A 26,603-nucleotide genomic window follows, 5' to 3' on the forward strand; every position below is an offset into this window, starting at 1 on the left:
ATATATGTAAATATACTAATTTATCATGAAGGGGATAGCGACCAATGTACACATATTTATATGTTAAGTATTAAGAGAGCAGATGGACTGTGGGTCTCTACTCTTAACACAAGAACACTTTGTTCTAATAACCTGCCACTCTGTGATACTCACCTTCCCGACAATTGCCGAAGACAAAATGGGTGCATAAGCAAATGTGGTGAAGAGAGCAGATGGTGCCCGGCTATCAAAAGATTGTGTCTGGGACCTTAAAAGCTTGAAATTAAACAAACAACCATCCAGCAGGGAAGCAAAAAAGCCCACATGGAAGAAGCACACCAGCCTGTGTGATCATGAGGTGTAGGTATCAGGTATCAAGTCTCAAAAGATCCAAAACAAGCAACTACACTGAGGTGAACGAAAGGGTTGAGTGGAGACTCAAAGCCCATCTGTAGAAAATTAGATATCCCCCCACAGAATAATTATAAAGAACGGATGATTCAACCAAGGTGCAGTATAGCACCAACGAAACATACACCATTCCTCTAGTTCCTGAATGCCCCGCACCCCCACCCCACTACCATGACCCAGTTCTACCTTACAAATTTGGCTAGATCAAAGAACACACATTGGTACAGATAAGTGCTCTTGACACATGGAATTCAGGACAAATAAACCCCTCAAGAACAGAAGTGGGAGTAGCGATACCATGAGGGTAGGGGGATGGTCGGGGAGGGAGAAGGGGGAGAAAGGGGGAACCCATCACAAGGTTAGATAAATAGCCTCCCCCTCAAGGGGATGAATAACAGAAATGTGGGTGAAGGGAGACAACCGACAGTGTAAGATACGACATAATAACAATATATAATCGATCAAGGATTCATGAGGGTGGGAGAGTGGGGGATGGAGGGGAAAAAAGAGGAGCTTTTACCAAGGGCTCAAATAGAACAATTTTTTGAAAGGATGATGGCAATTTATGTACAAATATGCTCGATACACTTGATGCATGGAATGTTATGAGCTATAAGATCCCCCAATGAAATGATAAAAAATGAGTTGTGTAATCACAATCAGTTCCAGTGCTCCCTCCTCCCTCCTGTACACATCATTTGCTCCCTAAAATCCTCTCACCTTCCCTATCTCCCTCCCCCTCCCCCTGTATCCCCTATATAACCCTTGTGTCAGTTACATGAGTTCTTTAATAAAAAATTTTAAAATCGTACACTTATTTTCCTTATCCAAGGGGGAAAAAGGGAAACCTTTTGATCCACCGGGATGACTCTTTTTAATAAAGGACTTTGTTTTTGTTGAGTTGATTCCAACTCAAGGGGATCCTGTGGGACCGAGTAAAATGCCCTAGATGGTCTCCTCTGCCATAATCTTCACAGGAACAGATTTGCCAGGTCTTCTCCCACAGTAGCTGGCTTTTTGGTCAGCAGAAGAGCACTTCGCCATTGCAGCCCTCAGGCTGCAGTCTTCAGCCAGTGCTACCAGCTAGCAACGAAAGTCAAGCAGGTTGGATATCCTGATCATGACATCGATCTTGAAGTGGTCTGAGAGAGAAAAACGCATTCACTGCCTGAGTTCATGCCGACACACAGCGACCCTGCACGACAGAGAACTGCTCCTCTGGGTTTCCAAAGCTTTCAATCTTTTTAAAAAAATCTCAAACTGATAAGCTTTATTGTGCGGTTGTTCATCAAAGATGTGCTGATGCAGATTTGTTTTTCCAGGATAAACAACATATTTTGATTTAGCTGCCCAGTATCCATTCATACATCTTCTTCTTCGTTTTTCATTAAACTTTTATTGGGGGCTCTTCCATCTCTCATCACAATCCATACATTCATTCATTGTGTTAAGCACATTTGTACATATGTTGCCATATATAATTTTCAAAGCATTTTCTTTCTATTTGAGCCTTTGGTATCAGCTTTTTGCCCTCCCCCATCACCCTCCCTCCATCACGAATCCTTGATAAGTTATAGATTATTATTTTCATATCGCATATCATCCTCTGTCACCATTCACCCACTTTTCTGTTGTTCGTCCCCCTGGGAGGGAGTTACATCTTGATCCTTGTGATTCATTTCCCCTTTCTCCCCCCACCTTCCCCTTATTCTCTTGGTATCTCTATTCTCATTGTTAGCGCTGAGGGGTTTATCCTGGATTCCCTGTGTTACGGGCCCTTTAACTGTAGCAGTGTGCATGTTCTGGTCTAATCTGATTTGTAAGGTAGAATTGAGGTCAGGATTGGGGGCGGGGGGGTGGGGAAGGAAGCATTAAAGAACTAGAGGAAAGTTTGTGTGTTTAATCAGTGTTATACTGCACCCTGACTGGGTCATCTTTTCCATGTGATCCTTCTGTGAGGGGATGCCCAATTGTCTACAGATGGGCTTTGGGTATCCACTTCTTGTCTACCCCCTGCCCACTGGTATGATTTTGTTCTGGGTCTTAGATGCCTGATACCTTATCCCATTGACACCTCATGATCACATAGGCTGGTGTGCTTCTTCCATGTGGGCTTTGTTGCTTCTCAGCTAGATGGCTGCTTGTTTGTCTGCAAGTCTTAAAAACCCTAGACGCTTTATCTTTTGATAGCCAGGTACCATCAGCTTTCGTCACCACATTTGCTTATGCATCCATTTTGTCTTCAACGATCTATAAATCTTTATGGGAGCAGAAAGCGTCATTTGTCTCCTGCAGAACAGCTGGTGGGTTTGAACTATCAATCCTGTAGTTAGCCACCCAGTGCTATCAGGTTGAAAAATGAATCATCCTTATCCTGAAGTGGGGATTAAATGTTTGCCTTTGTTTACCTTACACAACTGGGTATCTCTGATTGTGAACCTGGGGACTCATTACAAAGATGGAGGTAACACAAGTATGGCTGGAGAAATTAAGGAGCCAAGGTGGCTATTCAAATCCAGGATAAAGTCATGATGTGCCCTCAAACAAGTTCCATATGCGTTCTTTATCTTATCACTCAACTTTGAGCTCTGGTGACACAGTGGGTCAAGCACTGAGTCAGAAAAAACTTGGTAGCAGTGGGTTTATGGGGGCACAGTGAATAGGTGCTCAACTTCTAACCAAAAGGTCAGCAGTTTGAAAGCATCAGTCTTTCTGTGGGAGTAAGAAATCACAGTTTGATTCCATGTTTTACAACTTCGAACACTTTATGGGAAAGTTCTACTCTGTCCCATGGTAGTATAACAGCGTCAGATTGAACTTCACGGCAATGGGTTTGGTTCTGGTTTGGCTATTGCCTTGTCTCATTCTTTGTGTTGACTTAATCTATCAACTCTACACACACACACACACACACACACACACACACACACACACACACACACACCCTTCCTTTACCTCTGGATCAATTATTTTTTAATTTTCAAGTGGTAGTTCCTAAAAGAGTTTTTTCTTCTGGAGTTAAGAAAACCTTGATTTTAAGATGATATCCTATATTCAAGACATGTTAGGTGGCATTGAATCATTTCTGACTTATAGTGACGGTCAATAGAACAAAACAATCCTGCATCATTCTCGGAACTATTGCTGTGTTGAACCCATTGTAACAGCTACTGTATTAAAGTCATGTTGTTGAAGGTCTTCCTCTTTTTCATTGTTCTTCTACCTCACCAAGCATGATATCTTTCTCCAGGGACTGGCCCCTTCTGATAACATGTTGAAGACATGTGTGAGACAAAGTCTTGCCGTCTTTGCTGCTAAGGATCTTAAACAGGAACATATCGCCACATCTTTCCCCACGTTACCGATCTTTGGCTTACTAACCAAGACATGACCATTGCACCACAAGGGCATCTTCCTCTTAGATTTGCTTGTTCTTCTGAAAGTTCACTGTATACTTAATAGTCTGCACCAACCATAATTCAATGGCATCAATTATTCTCTGGTTTTTCCTAGTCATTGTCTAGTTTCATAACCACAGAAGGCGACTGAAAATACCATAACTTGGGTCAAGAACACCTTAGTTCTCAAAGTGACATCTTTGCTCTTTAACTCTTTAGAGAGACCTTTTGCAGCAGACTTGCCCAATATATCATTTGACTTCTTTTGTTTGTTTGATTTTCTTTTTTTGGAAATCAAACTTTGCCTTTTTTAGAATTAGGAGGTGATAAAAATATTCATAAATGATTTTAGTTAAAAAATAGCCTGAAATATATTTTCTACTTTTATTCTCTGCATGAGACAAATAATACAAAATGAAATTCATACTTTTGTAAACATGAGTACCTAGCATGTAAAATCAGTAGCATTTAATAGCTTCCTCCTTAATTTCTCTATAAATTGGTCCATGAACCAATTATTTTGTCCTACATTGCATAGCTAAATGGTCAATAAAACTGACTTCAGATTTGGTTATTTTAATACATTAGAAGAATTATAAAAATATGAAATAAAAGTTATGAACTTACATTTTTACTGTTAAAGATTTATTAGACATTAAAAGGTAGTTTAAGAAAAGGTAGTTTAATATTCAGAAAACAAAAATGAGAACTCTTTCTTATGCAGGCAAATAACTGTACATCTACTGGGATCACCTTTTAAATTTATGTTCTAGAGAGAAGCCAGAAATAAGAGAATTCTATGGAATTAATGACCCATCCTGGTACCTTCAAAAAATTCCTTTTAGTCTAGTCCTCTAAGCAATCACAGTCCTGCCATACAAAGTTTTCTTTTGTGGGTAGGTTGGTGCCGCTATTTCTGCTGGCAGACTGTGCAGAGATCTAGTGAAGTCGCAGCAGAAGGATATTTGTGAATGGAGAGGGCTACATTTTCTCTGAAGGCAGCTGTGTCTGTTCAACTTCTTCATAGCATTATCAGCTGGTCTCTGTCCACTGAGAAGCATGAAATGAAAACCCAAACTGAATTGTTCAAGTCTCATTTTTCTACTGTCTGACTATGAGCACCGAATGAACTCTTTGAGGCTGACCACCTCCATAACATTTATCATAATGATATGCTCTTCTTCATACAGTGCAGCTCCTCAAATGATTCACTCAGCACAGACTGAAGACGTACGGTGAGAGATTACAACCCCAATGCACACCTCTGCTAATGCAATCATCTGTAATTTTAAAAGAAAGACTTTTTTTTAGTTTAGTGGAAAATGAAGACAGAAAAATAAAAATCTAAAGTAACTAAGGCTCTGCTATATCTCACAACGGTTCAGCTTTATACAATGCACCAAAAGTGACTACAATGAAAAAGAATGAGTGTTGTTAAGGATGTAAGACAATCAAATTTCAAATACTGTTGGTGTGGATGTACAACCACTTTAGAAAAGAGGAAGGTAATTTCTTTTAAAAAGTAAACATTTACTGACTGAGTCATTCCATTCTCAGCTAGTTACCCACCAAAATGAAAAGTATGTGTGTACACAAAGACTTATACAAGAATAAGAAAGCTCATAGCAGCTTTACTTATGAGTCCAAAATGGCAAAACAGTCCAACTGTGTTGCTGCTGGGTGCTCCCAAGTTCGTCTGCCTTCCTGCACACAATAGAACACGATGCAGCTTGGTCCTGTGCATCCCCACAAATCTGTTCCACTCACAATGGCTCTACTCAAGGTTTCCTAGGCTGTACATCTTTACGAGAAAAGACAGCCTCATCTTTCTCCTGGAGAGTGGCTGGTGGGTCTAACCTGCAGACCTTTCTGTTAGCAGTCCAATTCTTACTTGACAGGGCTCCTTCACAGATAGGTAATAGAGAAACAAATTTCAGAATACCCTATATAATGGGATGGTTCAAAAGTATACAAGAATGACTGATAGACGCAGCCACATGGATGAATCTGAAATGAATTACGTTGAGTGAGAGGAGACAGATAAAAAAGAATATATACTATGTAGTTTTAAAATTATATAGTTATTTAAAGTTCTAGAAAATACACAAGAATTAATCATGCCAGGAAGCATATTAATGACTGCCTGGGTACTTACTGGGTGGGAAAGAGGCGTGGACTGCAAAGGGGCACGAGAAAGTGTTGAAGGCAATGAAGATGTTTAATATCTGGACCTTGGTGATGGTTTCAGAGGTATGCACACATATGACAATTTCTCAGACTGAATACCAAAAATAAATGCATGTCTATTACTCAGATGGTAATTTTTGTCAAAAAAGAAAACCACACATTGGTACTTGTAGGAATTCAGATATTCCTTTATGAAAATATGGGAACTTTAAAATAGTCTTTTTATTTATAAAATTTAAATGCTATGGAAGATTACTTATCTGCGCGTCTAAACCCTAAAATCAGCTGAGCAGTAAAATTGTTCTAAAGAATTTTAAGAAAAAGCCAAAACAAATTATTTATCCATTAAAGTAAACCTCCTCTTCAGCAATAACTAGAGAACAGTTTCCAAAGCATCTGGTGATGAAATGTCCTGAGCTGGGATAGGCCTACACTATTAAGCTGGTTGAAGAGAAAATGATCCTGGTATTAGATTAAACTTGACAAAGGAAGGTACTTGTTAATGTTAAATGTCATGACTGACAAATGGAGATACAACAATGCATGATTGTGCACAAAAGGACACAATCACCACCATCATAAAAGTGATGAGAGATAAGATGTGACACAGATAGAAACACACATAAACCAAGACCCAACCACTGGCACTGAGTAAATCCCAGTTCACAGCAACCTTCCAGGATTGAGTAAGGAGCCTTGGCAGCAGTCATGGATTACCTGTTGGGCTGCTAAATGTGAGATCAGCAGTCGAGACCATCAGCTTCTCTGAATCAAAAAGGTGAAGCTTTTTGCGCCTGTAAAGATTTATCAACTCAGAAACCCAAAAGGGTAGTTCTACTTTGTCCTATAGAGGCACAATGAGTTCAAATGGACTTTGGCAGTTTTCCTGAGGATAGAGTAGAAATTCCCACAGGGTTTCAAAGCTGTAATATTTATGGAAGCCGATGGTCACATCTTTCTCCTGAAAGATTTTTGAGAAGTTTGAAGCATCTGCTTTTTGGTTTGTCATTGAGTGCTTAATCACTGCACCACTAAAGTTTCTTAAATAAATAATAAAAGAGAAATCCATTGCCCTGAGCTAGTTCCAACCTATAGCAACCCTACACAGGGTTTCAGGAGCTGTAAATTTTCATGGGAACAGGGAGCCTCATCATTCCATGCAACAGTTGCTAGGTTTGAACTGCTAACCTTGTGGTTAGCAATCTAACACTCAACTGACAGAGCCACAAAGACCTTAATCTTCTTCTCTGAGTACAAAACAAAAAGGCCAGTAACAGGGAGTTGATTCTGACTCACAGTGGAGCTATAGGACAGAAGAGAACTGCTCCTTAGGGTTTCCAAGACTGTAAATCTTCATGGGACAGGCTCATCTTTCTCCCAGGGAGCGGCTAGTTATTTTGAACCACCACTTTGCTAAGCCCACTGCACCATCAGGGATCCTTCTCTCAGTGCCATACAAATCAAACAGGCAAAAAATAAGTCAGGATAAACGAGGGGACTTCAATAGTGCATGAAAAAGGGAACTTAAAGATAATGGAATTTCCCCCAAAATTTGGAAGTCCTCTTGTGTGCATGTCCTAAAAAGTAAAATTAATAAAATTGTGTTACCAGTGTGCATTGAACTTTATATCCTGATGATATACAGAATGCAAACAAACAAACAAAAAACAAACTCACTGCTACTGAGTGGATTCAGATTAACAGCGACCCTGTAAGGCAGAACAGAACTTCCCTGTGGCTATCTGAGACTATAGCATTTGTTATAGAGAGTTCAAAGCCATGTCAAAAAGAACACCACCACAATTGATTGTGGTAATGACTGTGCAACTCTTTTTAAATAATGACTGAACTATTGGATTGTATGACATGTGAATTATATAGTAATAATAAGGTTTTAAAAAAATAAAACTTCAGTGAGCTCAACATATAAAATATTGCTAATAACACTCTAATCTTAATGTAATAAATTGATAAGTTAACTGTAAAAAATCCTTTTTACAGTAAGTGAGGGGGAGGGTAGAGTGGAGAACCAAAGCCCATCTCTAGACAATTGGACGTCCCTTACAGCAGGGTCGTGGGGAGGAGACGAGCCAATCAGGGTGCAGTATAGCACCGTTGAAACATGCAACTTTCCTCTAGTTCTTTAATGCTCACCTACCCTCCCCCCACCCACTATCATGACCCTAGTTCTACCTTACAAATCTGGCTAGACAAGAGTATATACACTGGTACAGATAAGCACTCGAAACACAGGGAATCCAGCACAGATAAACTCCTCAAGACCAATAATGAAAGTAGCAATATTAAGAGAGTAAGCATAGGTATACAGAAAAAGGGGGAACCAATCACAATGATTGACTTATATTCCTTTCCCAGGGGGATGAAGAACAGAAAAGTGGGTGAATGGAGACAGTGGTCAGTGGAAGATATAAAAAAATAATAATTGATAAATTATCAAGGGTTCATGAAGGAAGGTGGGTGGGGGAGAGAATAAAAAAGAGCTGATACCAAGGGCTCAAGTAGAAACAAATGGTTTTGAAAATGATGATGACAACATATGTAGAAAGGTGCTTGACACAATGGAAAGATATATGCATTTGATAAAAGCTATGAGTCCCACGTGAAGGGAGACGCCTGACAGTGTAAGTTATTACAAAATAATGATAATTAATAAATTATCAAGGGTTCATGGGGGAGAGGGGAGTGGAGAGGGAGGGGAAAAATGAGGAGTTGATACCTAGGGCTCAAATAGAAAGAAAATGTTTTGAGAAGGATGATGGCAACAAATGTGCTTGACACAATGGATGTATGTACGGATTGTGATGAGTTGTACAAGCCCCCAATAAAATTATTTTTAAAAATAATAAGAGCAGCTCGAGAAAGAGAGGCAGTCACCTATAAGGGTACTCAGATAAGAATATGCTCAGATTTATCAGCAGATACCATAAAGAAGAGAAGAGGGGGAGCAGCATCTCTTGAAAGTTAAAAGTGATTAACTCTAACCCACCAAAAAATCCATCAATAATAGATGGAGAGGTAAGAGGTTTCCTGGACAAGGAAACATTCAGAGACTACGTTAAAAGAAACCCAGCACTGAGAGTGGAGGGCGAGTGGGTTGGAAAGGGGGAACTGATTACAGGGATCCACATGTGACCTCCTCCCTGGGAGAGGGACGGCAGAAAAGGGGCGGAAGGGAGACTCCGGACAGGGCAAGATATGACAAAATAACCATGTATAAATTACCAAGGGCACATGAAGGAGGGGGGAGAGGGGAGGGAGGGGAAAAAAAAAAGAGGACCCGATGCAAAGGGCTTAAGTGGAGAGCAAATGCTTTGAGAATGATTGGGGCAGGGAATGTGCGGATGTGCTTTATACAATTGATGTATGTATATGTATGGATTGTGATAAGAGTTGTATGAGTCCCTAATAAAATATAAAAAAAGAAAAGGGAAAAAAACGAAAAGAAAATGATTAGGACAAAGACTGTACAGATGTGCTTTATACAACTGATGTATGTATATGTATGGATTGTGATAAGAGTTGTATGAGCCCCTAATAAAACGTTTATAAAAAAAAGAAAAAGAAACCCAGCACTACAAAAAATCCTTGCCCATTCATTTTGGACAGAGATCAACACTTACCATGCACAAACAGGAAACCACCACACAATGCAACTTCAGCCAGAAGCCAACACATCAAAACAACCCCCAAGATAACAGTGGCCCAATGGTGAAAAGAAGGCAAGAATGAGTCCCCCCTCCATGTACAAAATCTACCAATAAGGAGGGAAGCAGGCAAGTATCTAACACACAAGTTACAAGAGGACAAGAAAGAATCCACATGGATTTAATAACTGACCATTAATAATTTGAACTCACCCATTAAAGAGAGAGGCTAGCAGACTGGATTAGAAAACAGCCCATCAATCTGTTATCTGCAAGAAACACATCTTAAGCTTGCAGACAAAAATAGGTTGAGAATCAAAGGCTGGTGGAAAGTATACCAAGCAAATGGCAATAAAAAAAATGCAGGAGTTGCAATCCCAATCTCTGACAAAATTGACCTCAAGATATAAATTGTAACAAGAGATAAGATTGGGCACTATATAATGCTCAAGGGATCAGTAGATCAAAAGCCAGTGAACATAATAGATACATGGCCAACAAGAGAATCATAAAATTCGTCAACCAAATTCTTCAAAAGATTAAAAAAGAGATCACAGGTTCAAAAATCATAGTAGGAGACTTCAATACACCGCTCTCCAAGAAGGATAGATCAACGAGAAAGAAGCTCAACAAGGAGGCAACAGAACTAAAGTCTAAAGACAACTCACCTGATAGATATATTCAGAGCTCTCTATCAAACTACAAAAAACCACATTCTTTTCAAGTTCACATGGTACGTATTCAAAATAGACCACATGCTGGGGACACAAGTAAATGCAAACATAGAGGTCACTCGGTCTTCCTTCTCTGACCATTATATCACAAAGATGGAAATCAATAAAAGGAAGACCTAAAATAAAACAAGGGCAAACACTTGGAGGATGTACAACTTTCTTTTTCAAAATGAATGGGTACTCGTCCAAATTAGAGAGGAAATTAGGAAGATTTTAGAAACTAATGAGAATGAGAGCACAACATAACAAAATCTATGGGATAGAGCAAAAACAATTATCAGAGGTTGTCTGATAGCAATAAATGCACACATGAAAAAGGAAGAGACACTTATGGTCAATATGCTATCACAAAACCACCACCAAATGGAACAGAATCTACAGAATGATCCCTCTAATAGCAAAAGAAAAGAAATAATAAAAATCGGGGGTGGGGGGAGGTAAACAGATGGGAAAACAATAAAACAATGCAAAAATCAATGCAGTAAAAGCTGGTTCTTTGAAAGGATTAATAGAATTGACAGGCCGTTGGCAGACCCAACCAAAGAAAGGAAGGAGTACACATTAATAGGATAAGGGATGAAGCAGGGGAAATTATAACACACCCCAGTGAAATTAAAAGGTAATTACAGACTATTACTAAGGTTAGTACTCTAATATATACAATAACTTGGAAGACATTGACAAATACTTGGAAAAACAAACCCTGCCTGGATTATCCCACCCTGCCTGGATTATCCCACCCTGCCCGGATTATCCCACCCTGCCTGGATTATCCCACCCTGCCCGGATTATCCCACATAGATGTCAAAACTCTTAATAGACCCATAGCAAAAAAAGAAATAGATAAGGTTATCAATGAACTAACAACTAAAAAAGCTCCTGGCCAAAATGTTTAAACAGGAGAATTCTAGCAAGCATTCAGGGAAGAGCTGACACCAATTCTACACAAGCTCTTCTAGAGCATAGAAAAGGGCAACGAACTCCCAAAGTCGTCTGTGAAGCTAGTAACACTGGTACCAAAGACGGGCAAAAATCCCACAAGAATAGAGAACTAAAGACCAATATCTCTAATGACTATCAATAGAACTATCCTTAACACAATTTTGGCCAATTAGTGCTTCCTCCCCCTCCCTCTATCATGATCCCAATTCTATCTAACAAATCTAGCTAGACCAGAACATGTACACGGGTAAAGATAAGAGCTAGAAACACAAGGAATCCAGGACAGATAAACCCCTCAGGACCAATAATGAAAGCAATACCAGGAGGGTAAGGGGAATGTGGGAGGAGGCAGGGGGAACCAATCACAATGATCTACATCTAACCCCCTCCATGGGGACAGACAACCAAAAAGTGGGGGAAAGGAGACATCGGTCAGTGTAAGACATGAATAAATCATACAATTTATAAATTATCAAGGGTTCAAGAGGGAGGGGGGTGAAGGAGGAAGGGAAAATATGAGGTACGGATATGAAGGGTTTAAGTAGAAAGAAAATGTTTTGAGAATGATGATGGCAACAAATGTACAAATGTGCTTGACACAATGGATGGATGTATGGATTGTGATAAGAGCTGTATGAGCCCCCAATAAAATGATTTTTTAAAATTGCCAATATATTACAAAAGTATACAAAATGAATAATTCACCATCACCTAGTGGAGTTCATTCCAGGGATGCATGGATGGTTCGACATCTGAAAGTCTACTAACATCATCCACCACATTGACAAAAATAAAGGACAAGAACCACATGATATTATCAACAGCTGCAGAAAAAACATTTAATAACATTCAATACCCACTCCTAATTAAGACAATCAAGAAGGTAGGAATGGATGGAAACTACCTCAATATAATACAAACAATATATGAAAAATCAAAATGCAACATTTTAGTCAATGGAGACAATATGAAGACAATACCACTCTGAGGGGACAAAATTTCCTCAAAAAACTAACCAAACGAACAAATAAATAAATAAACTTTCCTCCTCCTATTATTATAGGCTTAGTTTTACCTCACTAATTTTGCTAGACCAACGTACGTACATTGTTACAATCAAGATCTTTTGATGCACAAAAGTCAAGATAGATAAACCCCTCAGAAACAGTAAGCAGAGTAAGCAGAGTAATGACTCCTTGAGGATACAGGTAGAGAGGGGAAAAGGATACCAATGATGTCTGCATAACCCCACTGGAAGAAAACAAACATCAGAATTTTATGTGACGGGGTACCTGGGATGGTGGAAGTTATGGGGGGAAAAAGTTATGGGGAAAAAAAGAAGAAACAATAACAATGATAATATATAATATATTGAAGGCTCAGGGGGGTGGTAGGGTGGGGGAGGGAAGGGATAAAGGGGATAAATGGGAGCTGATAAAGGGAGATGATAAAGGGAGATGATAAAGGGGAGCTGAAATCAAGGAGTACAAGAAGAAAAGAAAATTTATTAAAAATGACGATGGAAGCAATTAGATAATTATGTTTGATCTAATTGAACAATGGATTGTAGCAATATCTGTAAGACTCCTAATAAAATGTTTTAAAAAACCACACAACATTGATTCAAGTTGTCAGTGGAAGATTAAATTAATTAATGTACAAAGTTAATGCAATTCCACTAAAATTCACAACAAATTTATAAATGAAGCTAGAGAAGTTGATACTTAAGTCCATATGAAAACAAATTTTAAAGCCATGTGAGCCAGGAAGATACTGAACAAGAAAAGCTATTGGAAGGGAGAGGTGAACAGACCCTACCAGACAAAAATAACCTCCACAGGATCAGTGACATCAATGACAAATGGTAAACCTCATGAGTACTCTACTCAGGGCAGTGTTCTTCCATGAGCTGGGCACAGGGAAATTTCACACTATGACCACACATCTAGATGAAGTAAAAAATAAGATGACATCAGAACTGACTAGAAAACACTCCTAAAGGTCAACAAACAGACCTTGAACTATTTATAGGCTTTTCTTTGTTTTGTCATTGGTTTGTTGTTATTGTTTTGTTTTGCTCTGTCTTATTTTTTGTGCATAGTATTATCTCTGTAGGTCTAGCTAGATAAAATAGGCTGGATTAACAACCTGAAGGAGAAAACAACAGGATCGAAGGTTCCAGGGGGACAGATAGGAACTGAAAACACAGGGTATCCAGGACAGATGATCCCTTCAGGACCAGTTGTGAGAGTAGCGATACCAGAAGGGTAGAAGTGGGGTGGAGTGGAAAGGGGGAACCAATTACAAGGATCTACATATAACCTTCTCCCTCGGGGACAGGCAACAGAAAAGTGGGTGAAGGGAGACATCAGACAGTGTATGACAAAATAATAATTTATAAATTATAAAGTGTCCATGAGGGAGGGGGCATGGGGAAGGAGGGGAAAAATGAGGAGCAGATACCAAGGGCTCAAGTAGAAAGTAAATGTTTTGAGAATAATGAATGCAACAAATGTACAATATGCTTAACAAAATGGATGTATTGTAAGGATTTTGATACGAGTTGTACGAGCCCCCAATAAGATGATTTAAAAAAATAAAATGAAAGAAAATATTTTGAAAAGGATGATGGCAACATAGGTTCAAGTGTGCTTGATACAATGGATGTACAGATTGTTTTAAGAGCTGTAGGGCCCCCAATAAAATGATTTATTAGAAAAAAAATAAGATGAGAAATTTTTATCCCATTCACATGAAAAAAGAAACATCAATCACCCAAGAAAGAAAACCTTTTTTGCATAAAAACATAAGCAAAACACAGAACCAAGAAAAATTCAAAAGTGAAATCTAATGATAAGTCACAACCAGGAAAAAATATCTAAAACACATAAAAGGCTAATATTCCCAAAACATAATTATGTCTTAAAATTGATTAAAATCATAAAAATGAACCTATTAAACAATTCACCACCAACCCCCAGATCAAAAAGGCCAAACATTTTAAAACATGCTCAATCTTCATCAGTAAGTACCTCAAGTTCTCCTCAATTTTCAACAAGCAAGGCTGTCATCTGCAAATGCAGGTTGTTAATAAGCCTTTATCCATTCTTGACACCATATTCTTCTTCCTATAATCCAGTTTCTCTATTTATTTGCTAATAAGTATGGTGGGACAAACCTGCCACACAGGTCTCTTGAACTCTTTGAATACCTGTCGAACAATTGCCTCTTGATTGATGTAGAGACTCCACATGAGCACAATTAACTGTTCAAGAATTCTCATTCTTCTCAAGGCTATCCATAGTTTGTTATGATCTTCGCAGTTGAATGTCTTTGCATAATGGTCAATATAACACCAGTAAACATCTTTCTCGCATTCTCTGCTTTCAGCCAAGATCTGAATCAGTCCTGATTTCTCTCTGTCAATCAATGTATTGCTGCAGTCATTGCTGATATTCTTCAGTAAAATTTTACTTGCATGTGATATCACGCAAAATTTTACTTGTGTATTGTTCTTTACTTTGCACGTTGTTGGATCACCTTTCTTCGGAGTGGGCACAAATAGATCTTTTCCAATAAGTTGACCAAGTAGCTATATTCCAAATTCCTAGGCATAAACGAGTCAGGGCTTCTAGATCTTCATCAACTTGCTGACACATTTCAATTGGTATTTCCTCAATCCCCGGAGCCTTGGTTTGGCTAATGCTTTCCGTGCAGCTTGGACTCTTCCCTTCAGTTCGTTCTCGTGTTACCTCTTGAAATGCTGGAAGCAGAGCAGATCTTTTTGGTGTACAGTGACTCTGTATATTCTTCCAGCGTCTTTTGATGCTTCCTCTATCATTTAATATTCTGCCTGTAAAATCTTTTAATACTGCTGTGGAAGACGTGAAATTTTCTGTTCCTTTAGTTTAAGGTATATTCAGGGTGTTCTTCCTTTCTGGTTTTCTAATTTTAGGTCTCTGCATATTTCATAATAAAAGTTTACTTTGTCTTCTTGAGTTGCCCTTTGAACATTTATATTCAGCTTTAACTTAACCATTTCCTCCATTTGCCTTATCCACACGATGATTAAGAGCAAGTTTCAGAATCTCTTCTGACATCCATTTCGTTCTTTTCTTTTTTCCCTGACATCTTTTTACTTTCTTCATGTATGAAGTGCTCGATATCAAGTCTGTTCTGGAGATTGCATGAAATTTGGGTAGGATATACTCAAGGTTGTATTTGGCTCTCATGGACTTGTTTTAATTATCTTCCAATTCAACCTGAAATTACAAATGAGCAGTTGATGATCTGTTCAACAATCTGCTCCTGTCTTGGCTTTGAAGTGTTCCCATTATCTCTTTCCACAGTTGTAGTCAATTTGATTTCTGTATGTGCCATCTGGAGAAGTTCATGTATCTAGTCACCCTTTATGAGGGTGGAAAAATAAAGTATTTGAGATGAGGAAATCATTGGTCTTGCAAAATTCTATCATATGATTTCCAGCTTCTTTTCTATCACTAAGACCATATTTTCTAACTATTGCTCTTTCTTCAATATTTCCAACTTTTGCATTTCAATCATCAATGATTTTCAATGCTTCCTGGTTATATATTTGATCAATTTCATACTGAAGACATTGGAATTTCTCAATTTCTGCATCCTAGCTTTGGTGGTTGGTACATAAATTGGAATAATAATTGTATTGATTGGATTTCCTTGTATGTGGCTAAGTATTGTTCTAGAACAGGCATCATTACCATTGTACTTCAAGGTAGATCCTGAAATGTCCTTTTTGATTATCAATGCCAGGCCATTCCTGTTGATTGTGTGATTCCCAGCATAGTAAACTATGCAATTTTTCTGATTTAAATTGGCAAATACTAGTCCACTTTAGCTCATTATTACCTAGGACATCAATTTGTATGTGGTCTAGTTCATTTTCAATGACTTCCAATTTTCCTAAGTTGATACTTTGTACACCCCAAGTTTCAACGATTAATTGATACTTGTGGTTGTTTTCTTTCCATTTGTGTAGTGGCCCATCAGCAAAAGAAGGTGCCAAAGGCTTTAAACTCCATCCATGTCATTATAGTCGACTTTGCTTTGAGAAGGCAATTCTTCCTCTGTCATATTTTGAGGGCCTTCTGACCTGAGGAGTTCATCTTCTGGCAGTATTTCGGACAATGTTGTACTTCTATTCATGAGTAACTGACAGTGTTTTGATGCTATCCATAGGCTTTTCAGTGGTTAATTTTTCTGCAGTGGGCAGTCGATTCATTCTTTGTTTTAGTCTGTTCTCTCGTCTGGACGCTCCCCCAAACCTATTCACTTTGGGTGACCCTGCTGAAATTTGAAATACCAGTGACAGACCTTCCAGAATCAAAGCAACCTACTAGCCATCATACTACAACAAACTGACAGACAAGTGGGAAATTGAAAAGTCATTAAAAGTGAAATGGAATGTATGAAGATTGATAGTCTAGGCATTAGTTAGCTGTAATGGACTGATACTGGTCATTCTGAATTAGAAAAGCAGATTGTTGACTATGACAGGAACAGCACAGTCTGGAAGAATGGTTTTGCATTCACTGTCAAAAAGGACATTTCATGAGGCATTTGTCTGCTGATAAGAGTGTAGAGCAACTATGTCTCAAAAGCAATGAACACACCCACTTCCCATATCTTTTTCTAAACACTCCAATCAAAGCACTTCCTTGGAGAAATGGTTGATTTCAAGGCCAGGGCTAGGAGAGTACAAGTTGAGTATGGTACATCTTGCTATCCCCCAAGTAAAAACCTCCACATAGTACGATAGGGACCAATCTTAAGGGCATAAAAGCCAGCTCCAAGGGGCTACCCTTCTACAATTTAAGTATTAAAAGAATAAGAATAGTATAAATTATGATACAGAGAATACAATAAGATTCCATTCTGATACAAATGAATAAAGATAATAATTTATAAGTTATCAGGGGTTCATAAGGGAGGGGGGAGGGTAGGAGGGAGGGGAAAAATGAGGACCTGATGCCAGGGGCTTGGGTGGAGAGCAAATGTTTTGAGAATGATGAGGGCAACGAATGTACAAATGTGCTTTACACAATTGATGTGTGTATGGATCGAGAAGGGTGGTGTATGAGTCCCTAATAAAATGATTTTTTTTAAAAAAATTTAGAAAATGGAAGTGATGTCCGTTAGAAAAAATAAATTTAGAAGAGTGCAAAAAAAAAAAAGATAAAGTATCAAGGGTTCATGAGGGAGGGATGAGACAAAATGAGCTGATAACAAGGGCTCAAGTATAAAGAAAAAATTTTGAAAATGATGATGGCAACATATGTACAAATGTGCTTGACACAATGGATGTATGTATGGATTGTGATGACAGCTGTAATAGCCCCCACTAAAATATTTTTAAAAAACAAATGAATAAATAAAGAAGGAAAAAGAAAGCCTGCGTGTGAAGTAGAATGGCACCTCAATAAATGTCGATGGAGTGACAGAATTAGAAAATCACCATTTATTAATTATCAGAGTAATTACAGTTTCAGGCAAAGAATTAGCTAAATTGAGTTCAGCTCACTGCCACTGAGCTAAATAGGACTCATAGGGACCTAAAAGAATTGATCCTTAATGTTTCTGAGATTGTAAATCTTTATCGGAGTAGACACCCTCATTTTTTTTCTCCTTGCAATGGCTGGTGCATTTGAATCACCACCCTTGCAGTTAGCAGCCACGTGCTAAACTCAATATGCCAAGGTCCTGCAAGTTAGTCTGAGCATATTTTCTTCACAAGAAACTTATTTCACAATCACAAAGAAAAATATAGTAACTTTACAGAGACACTCAGAGGACATCACCATAACCCTGGGACCAGCGTTAATTCACATGACCTCTTCAGGGACAGATGTATACAACTCCTGGGCGATACAATGAATGTGGTTGGCTGTTGATCCAAAGGGTGGAGATTTGAGCTCACCTAAAAGTGCCTTTTAAGGAAGGCCTACCAATTTACTTGAAAACAACCCCATCACTGGAAGCCATGTGGAGCAATTCTTCCGACATGTTGGGACAATAATGGGACACAGAGATGACCTGTGCCTCTGCTTAGGACACTCCATTTATGAGACAATATGCCTCTTTGGTGGTCTTTCCCTGTCAGTTGTGGATGACCTGTGTCCAGTCACAAATGGTGGGTCATTTTACCGAATAACTGATCTATAAACTTAAAAATTATCATGGGGTGGGGGAGCGTGGATGAGGAAGAACTACAGACCATTATTACAGGGAACTGAGAGGCCTGATGATTGAATAAATACACCTTTGTGGTCCTAAATGGAATAGAGGTGGGGAAACATACTTATTTCATTTTGCTAAAAGGGACATAGCAAAAGAAGATAAAAGGAATAAACAGAGTCAAAAAGAACTAGTCGATATTCAACCATCTCATAACACAGCACAGAATCAGAACCCGATGGTCCTGAAGGAAAAGGGCCACGCTGCACTTGAGGCATTAGCTAAAAACAAAGCTATATGAACAACCTAGTGAAATATATCAACATTCCACTGCAGCACAGGAAGCACTTACTCATCTATGCAAAAAAAATTTGGAAGACCAGGACAACCAGGTGTCTAGAAGAGATCCATATTTGCAGCCATTCCAAAGAAAGGTAAGCCCACAGACTGAAGAATTATTCACAAATATCAATATCACATGAAAGTAAAATTTTACTGACAATCATTCAACAACAGCTGTTGAAGTACATTGACAGGGAGCTGCCAGAAATCCAAGTTAGCTTCAAAAGAAGATGTAGAACAAGGGTTATCATTGTTGATACCATATGGTCTTGGCTTAAAGTAGGGAATACTAGAGAAATGTTTACTTGTGTTTGGATCCTAACCAACTATGGAAAACACTGAGAAGAATTAGAATTCCAAAATACTTCATTATGATCATGTGGGTTAAGATGCAACTGTGTGTATACAAAAGGGCACACTGCCGGATTTAAAATCAGGAAAGGTGTGCATCAGGGTTGTATCCTTCTGCCATACTTATTCAGTCCGTAAGCTGAACAAATAAGCCAAGAAGCTGGACTATATGATCAAGAATTAGGCATCAGTATCGGATGAAGGCTTATTAACAACCTTCCATACGCAAATATAAAACCTTGCTTGCTGACAGTGAGGAGGACTTGAAGCACTTGCTGATGAAGATTAAGATCGCAGCTTTCAGTGTGAAGGAAACAAAATAAGAGTCAATGTCTTTGGATTATGGTGTTGGCAAAGAATAATTAAAGTATCATGGTCTGCCAAAAGAACAAACACATCTGTCTTGGGAGAAGTACAGCTAGAATGATCCTTAGAAGCAAGGATGGCGAGCGAGGCTTCTGTCTCATATGCTGTGGACATGGTATCGCGAGACTAGCCCCTGGGAAAAAACCATCATGCTTGCTAAAGTCGAGGGGCTGAGAGAAAAGGAAGAGCCATGAGGCGAGGGACTGACTCAATGGCTGCACAGGGGAGGATGGGGCAGGACCAGGCAGTCTTGTCTTTTGTTCTAGTGCACATGTCGGATTGCGGTGAGATGGACCTGACTGATGGGGCCTAGCAACAGCAATGAGGATATTATTGGGGTAACTGGCAAGATTTGAATATGGCACATAGCAGTATTATATTAATGCTAATTCTTGATTTTTGTTAACTGAACTGTGGTTATATAAAAGGATGTTCTATTTTTAGGAAACCCACACCCAAGTATTTAAGCATAAAACTGCATCATGTCAGCATTACACTTTCAAATGAGTCAGAGGAAGAAACTGTAGATATGGAAAGAGCGAGATAAAGCAAATGTGGTTGGTTAACACATAAACCTTTGGGGAAAGAGGAGGAAGGATATTTAGGAAATCTTTGTACCTTCCTTTACGCCAAAAACTATTTTTTAATATGGAATCTGCAAAGCATCTTTATTATGATGAAAAGAAATATTTCATGAATACACCCAACTTATCATGGAGCAAAAGAATGGAACATTTTATATAATTTTCAATTCTAGGTAAAACCAATTAGGATGACATATTTTCTTTTATTTTTTTGGATATGTCTTTCTTTTTGTAAACTTTTTAATAAATCATTTTATTGGGGCTCATACAACTCTTATCACAATCCATACATACATCAATTAAGTAAAGCACCCTTATACATTTGTTGCCCTCATCATTCTCAAAATTCCCCTTCTACTTGGGTTCCTGGAATCAGCTCATTTTCCTTCCAAAAACTATTTTAAAATAATGCAAATTTAAAAGGCTTATCAATCTTTACATTTAAGATGTTTGTATTTCAGTATATATAAAATATTACCTTTTTCCACAGAGATAAGACTGCTGTGAAATACTTCCATACTAATAATACTTTTCATAATTCAGCAACAACCCCTAAGCCATATTTTAGTAAAGCAGCCCAGGAATGTGCATTGAGAAAACCATTTTAGTAATGCATATTCCACATTGTCTAACTGTAGCATTAATTTATAACCAGATGACTTCTACCATCTCTTGGTTGCAGACACAGCAGAGTCCTCATGATCTACACACATGCGCACGCGCGCGCACACACACACACACACACACACACACACACACACACACATTCAGATACACCACTCATATAGAGGAGATGGGATTTTGGGCACAGAGGATCAATTAAGTTACATGTTGTTCTAATGGCTTACTTCCTGAAAAATAAAATCAATTCAACAGTAAAAACACTGTTTAAGACGTGTTAAAACCTTTATATGTTTCATATTACTTTATCTCCTAAAGCACTCTAGAAAGTAGGTTCATTTATGATTCTTCATCACAATTTACAGATGAAGTCACTTAAATACTACCAAGGTGACTGGCTGGGATTTTAAAACTCAGTATTGTTGGTACCCAAACCCCGTGATCATAACCAGAATACATATTAAGACTTTCCTGGACTGTTGTCATGTGCCACGGAGTCAGTTCTGACCCTGTGCACAACAAAATGAAACACTGCCAGTTCCAGGGCCATCCTCACAACTGTTCTTAGGCTTAAGCCCATGGCTGCAGTCACTGTGTCAATCCATCTGGTTGAGCGCCTTTTTCTTTGTCGCTGCTTCTCTACTTTACCAAGCACGATGTCTTGCTTTAGAGACTGGTCTCTCCTGACCTGACAACATGTCCAAAGTCCTCAAGATAAAGTCTTTTCATCCTGCTAAGGAGCACTCTGGCTGGATTTCTTCCAAGACAGATCTGCTTACTCTTGTCAGCCTATGGTACTTCTAATACTTTGCACTAGCACTGATCAAATCCATGGATTCTTCTTCAGTCTTCTTAATTCAATGTCCAACATTCACATGCATAGAAGGCAATTGAAAATACCTTGGTTTGGGTCACCGTACCTTAGTCCTCATATCAACCTCCTTGCTTTTCAATACATTAAAGTTCTTGTGCAGCAGGTTTAACCAATTAAATTTGTCTTTTGATCTCTTGACTGCTGTTTTCATGGGCCAGTAAATAGGAAATACTTTAGCAAATATGATCAAAATGTATTTAGTAGCTTCAAAAGTAGTAATGTGTTAATACAAAGATTTTAGTCTATCCATTTTGAAAATAAAAACCAAACAAACAATGTAAGTTTCAACTCAATGCACCCAATCCCAACTACATGGAGAGCCCCCCTTCCCTGCAGAAGAATTCACTTCAGAGGACAGCACTGAAGCTACAGCTCAGGGAGAGGGGCATATCTGATCAGAGCACAAAGGAGCAAATGAAGGGGAAGAAAGAGAGTGGGACACATCCTGGCCCACCAAGCCCTGAGGACAACATTCCTGCTCAAAGCAGCCAATGCACAGAGAGGACCATAGGGCCGGCCCCACCATGAGACACGATGTCCCTCACTGACTCATAGCACTACTGGGAACAAAGTGTGGACATTGTGCCCCATCTGACCCCACCACACTGAGGTGAAACACTTAGAGCGTGCAAAAGAACAGCAAGGGGAGCAGAGAAGTCCCCAGGGAATACAAAAAATAAACTTTGGAGCCAGGGCCTGGCACCCCATCAGACTTGACCAGAAAACACACCTAAAGGTCAACAAACAGACCTTGAACTATTTACAGGCTTTTCTTTTTGTTAATGTTTGTTTTCTTTTGTTGCTTTGTTTTTCTGTCTTATTTTTTTGTGCATAGTATTATCTCTGCAGGTCTATCTAGATAAGATAGCTGGGATAAACAATCTGGAAGAGAAAACAATGGGATCCACCCTTCTGGGGGAGGGGCAAAGGAGAGGGGGAGGTGGGGGAAAGGAAGTGGGTGTTAACAAAGCCAGGGACAAGAGAACAACAAATGATCTAAAATCGATGGTGAGGAGGGTGTAGCAAGCCTGGTAGGGCTTGATCAAGGGCAATGTAACCGAGAGGAATTACTGAAACCCAAATGAGGCTGATCATGACAGTGGGACAAGAGGAAAGTAAAAGGAAATAGAGGAAAAAACTAGGAGGCAAAGGGCATTTATAGGTCTAAATACAGGCATGTATATATGTAAATATATTTATATATGATGATGGGGAAATAGATCTATGTGCATATATTTATAGGTTTAGTATTAAGGTAGCAGACGGACATTGGGTAGCTCCATTCAAGTACTCCCTCAATGCAAGAACACTTTGTTCTATTAAACTGGCATTCCATGATGCTCACCTTCCGGACAAGATCACTGAAGACAAAGTGGGTGTATAAGCAAATGAGGTGAAGAAAGTTGATAGTGGCCGGTTATCAAAAGATACAGCACATAGGGTCTTAAAGGCTCGAAGATAAACAAGCAGCCATCTAGCTAAAAAGCAACAAAGCCCACATGGAAGAAGCACACCAGCCTGTGTGATCATGAGGTGTCGATAGGGTCAGGTATCAGGCATCAAAGAACAAAAAATCGTTATCACTCTGAATGAGGGGGAGTGTGGAATGGAGACCCAAAGTCCATTTGTAGGCAACTGGACATCCCCTTACAGAAGGGTCACAGGGAGGAGATGAGCCAGTCAGGGTGCAGTATAGCACTGATGAAACATACAAATTTCCTCTAGTTCTTTAATGCTTCCTTCCCTCCAATACACTCCTCCCCGCACTATCGTGATCCCAATTCTACCTTACAAATCTGGCTAGACCAGAGCATGTACACTGGTACAGATAAGAGCTGGAAACACAGGGAATGCAGGACAGATAAACCCCTCAGGACCAATAATGAGAGCAGTGATACTAGGAGGGTAAGGGAAATGTGGGGGGAGATAGAGGAAACTGATCACAATGATCTACATATAACCCCCTTCTTGGTAGATGGACAACAGAAAAGTGGGTGAAGGGAGATATTGGTCAGTGTAAGGCATGAAAAAATAGTAATACCTTATAAATTATCAAGGGTTCATGAGGGAGGGAGGGGGAAAATGAGGAGCTGATACCAAGGGCTCAAGTAGAAAGCAAATGTTTTGAAAATGATGATGGCAACAAATGTACAAACGTGTTTGACACAATGGATGGATGTATGGATTGTGATAAAGAGTTGTACAAGCCCCCAATAAAATGATTTTTAAAAAGAAAGGAAAATCCAAATCTTCACAACGGGACCAATCGGGTAACATCACGATAAAAGAAGGTTAGATTGAAGGCGTCAAGGATTTTATTTTGCTTTGATCCACAATGAATGCTTGTGGAAGTAGTAGTCAAGAGATCAAAGGACACACTGCATGAGGAAATCCACTGCCCAAGATGTCTTTAAAATGCTGAAAAGCAAAGATGCCCCTCTGAGGACTCAGGTGAGCCTGAGTCAAGCCACGGTACTTTCCATCACCTCATACGCACAGGACAGTTGGACATTAAGTAAGAAGAGCAAAGAAAAACGTATGCATTTAAACTATAGTGTTGGTCAAGATTATTGAAAATACCAAGGCCTGCCAAAAGAACAAAAAGATCTGTCTTGGAAGAAGTACAACAAGAGCAAGGATTTGGTTAATTAAACTACATGCTATACTTCTTTCAGTTAGTATGTAATCATTCTATTACTGTTTATAAAACCAAAATACTATAAAAATGAAAAATTCGAGAACTGTAAAACATCTATGACATTGCAAAAAACTACATAGAAAAAGAATTTAAAGACACTATAATAATTTTATAGTGATTATATGCACAGACTTTGTATTTATCTTTTTATCTCTCCTTTCCTTCTTTCTCGCAGATTTACGCTAAGCATACTTTATAGTGAAAAATCCACCTATTTTCAAAATAGTTAGTAGGCCTTTATTTGGATAGGAGGAAAAAGGACCTGAGAAAATGTAATGCCAAAAATCTGAAGTGTAAACAATGGCTGACAATAAAACTGATTCTCATAGAAATCAGTATCAGCTATTGATCTATGTCTGACCTCAAGGACTGCTTCTCCAAGGGTATTGGGTATATGGGGCTTTCAATTTTTCCTAAATATTATTTTTATAAACATGTTTGTTTGTTGTTTTAAACCTTAGAGACCATATAGTTTAACTCTTAAAAGTTGTGAGAAAACTTCAGAGATTTAACGAGGATGGTGAGGATTTATAATAAGGAAGAGTGAAACAGGAAAGAAAATAGGAAATTGGACAAATTTACCTAAGCATTGTCAAGAAGAAACATTTTTCAGTCACAAAATTAGAGACTATTGATAACTAGAATACAAATAAAAAGAAATATTTCAAAGGAAAATATACATAAAAATGCCAATCCAAATAGTCTATTAATATACTACTGTATATATACACTTGACTATAAGCTGACCCGAATATCAGCCAAGGCTCCTAATTTTACCATAAAAATTGCATTAAAAATGTGCTGAAAAACTTCAAAGGTACCTTAAAACCATACCAGTGGCACTGGGAGAAATCAATTCTTTTGAAAATGAGGCGTGTTATAATTTCTGAACGTTCACAGCAGCATGGCTATTGTAATGCAGAAGAATCATAGAGCTTAAAGAAACAGACGGATATGCTTTCTAAGGCCTAAGCAGAGGCTGTTGATAGTACTGAGGAGCCCTGGTGGTGTAGGGGTTTTGCATTGAGGTACCATTCAAAAGGTCAATGGCTCAAACCTACCAGCTGCCCTTTGAGGGAAAGAGGAGGCTGACTACTACTCCTGTAGAGATTTAAAGTCTCAGAATTGACTTGATAGCAAGTTTCCCCCACTCCTTTTCTTCTTTGAGTTACTAACACTGAGTGTCGTGTGTGTGTGTGTGTGTGTGTGTGTGTGTGTGTGTGTGTGTGTGTGTGTGTGTCTGAAAATATGCATCAGGTCAGGGTCAGTAAAAGTAACCTCAGCCACAAATGGCAAGGCTTCTCTTTAAGAAAATGAAAAAGGAAACCAGACTGAGAGAAAACACTCATGAAACACATATCTAACAAAGGATTAGTAACATAGATAAATAAATAAATACCACCCCCCCCCAATTGACTTGATAATAAAAGACAAGCAACCCAATTTAAAACAGGTAAAAATGCATTTGGGGGCGATACTATCATTTTTTATGAAATAGAATCAGACCTGCATGGGACTGGGCAGGGAAGACAGGAATGGAATGGGGTGCAGAACATATAAAGGTGGAAGCATGGATAATCTTTTCTTATGACATCAAACTTTAGGAAAATGATAATATGCTTAAGTGTTTAGGGGGAGCTATACCAGTTTTTGTAATTTACTTGGAAAAGTGTCCCCAGAAGACAGAAGGATGCGTGCATGGAGGATGGAAAGGCCGATCTGAGATGAACGAGCATGGCAGACTGTGGATGCCTATAGAACTAGGTGGAACACATGTGATGGCTCACTGTAATACTCTCTTAACTCTGCAACCCGTTTTAACATTTATATAATAAAACGGTGGGGAAATGGGCCAAAGATGTGAAGATCTTTCAACCCAGATAACCATTATGCATTTTAAAAGAGGCTCAATATTTCTAGTCATCATGGAAATACAAAATTAAATCACAGTGAGACATCACTGCACACTCACCAGATGGTTAAAAGAAAAAAGACAAACTTCACCTAGTGGTTGTGGTTATGTTGGACAACTGAGTCTCTGCTAAATTCTACTAAGAGCATAAGGTGTTACAGCCACTTTGGAAAATGTACTAAATCCCTCCCATTGCTCTCAATTCCTCACTGAGCTACATAAAAATTCAAAAGTAATAGTCTATCTAAAAACTATTTGTGTGCTATCACTCTTTCAAATAAAACGAATCTTTCTTATTACAATCACCAGTACTTGAGAACCAGATAA

The 26,603-nt window shown here is 38.7% G+C and overlaps 2 protein-coding genes across 3 annotated transcripts in view; both read right to left on the minus strand.

The window, feature by feature from the left end:
* The window catches only part of MRTFB (myocardin related transcription factor B), a 264,346-nt gene that overhangs the window by 103,293 nt on the left and 134,450 nt on the right, over window positions 1-26,603 (minus strand). The gene's annotated exons all lie outside the window — the stretch shown is intronic.
* APELA (apelin receptor early endogenous ligand) lies at window positions 4,643-4,990 on the minus strand. Its single transcript, XM_075527667.1, has one exon. It carries the CDS (start codon window positions 4,883-4,885, stop codon window positions 4,643-4,645), a length of 243 nt encoding a protein of 80 aa, XP_075383782.1. The 5' UTR covers window positions 4,886-4,990.

This window comes from Tenrec ecaudatus, chromosome 12 (assembly GCF_050624435.1).
Source record: "Tenrec ecaudatus isolate mTenEca1 chromosome 12, mTenEca1.hap1, whole genome shotgun sequence".
Lineage (NCBI taxonomy): Eukaryota > Metazoa > Chordata > Mammalia > Afrosoricida > Tenrecidae > Tenrec > Tenrec ecaudatus.

Bases quoted from the DNA above. Each gene is read 5' to 3' on its own strand.
- APELA (XM_075527667.1), bottom strand. From the start codon at position 4,885: ATGAGACTTGAACAATTCAGTTTGGGTTTTCATTTCATGCTTCTCAGT.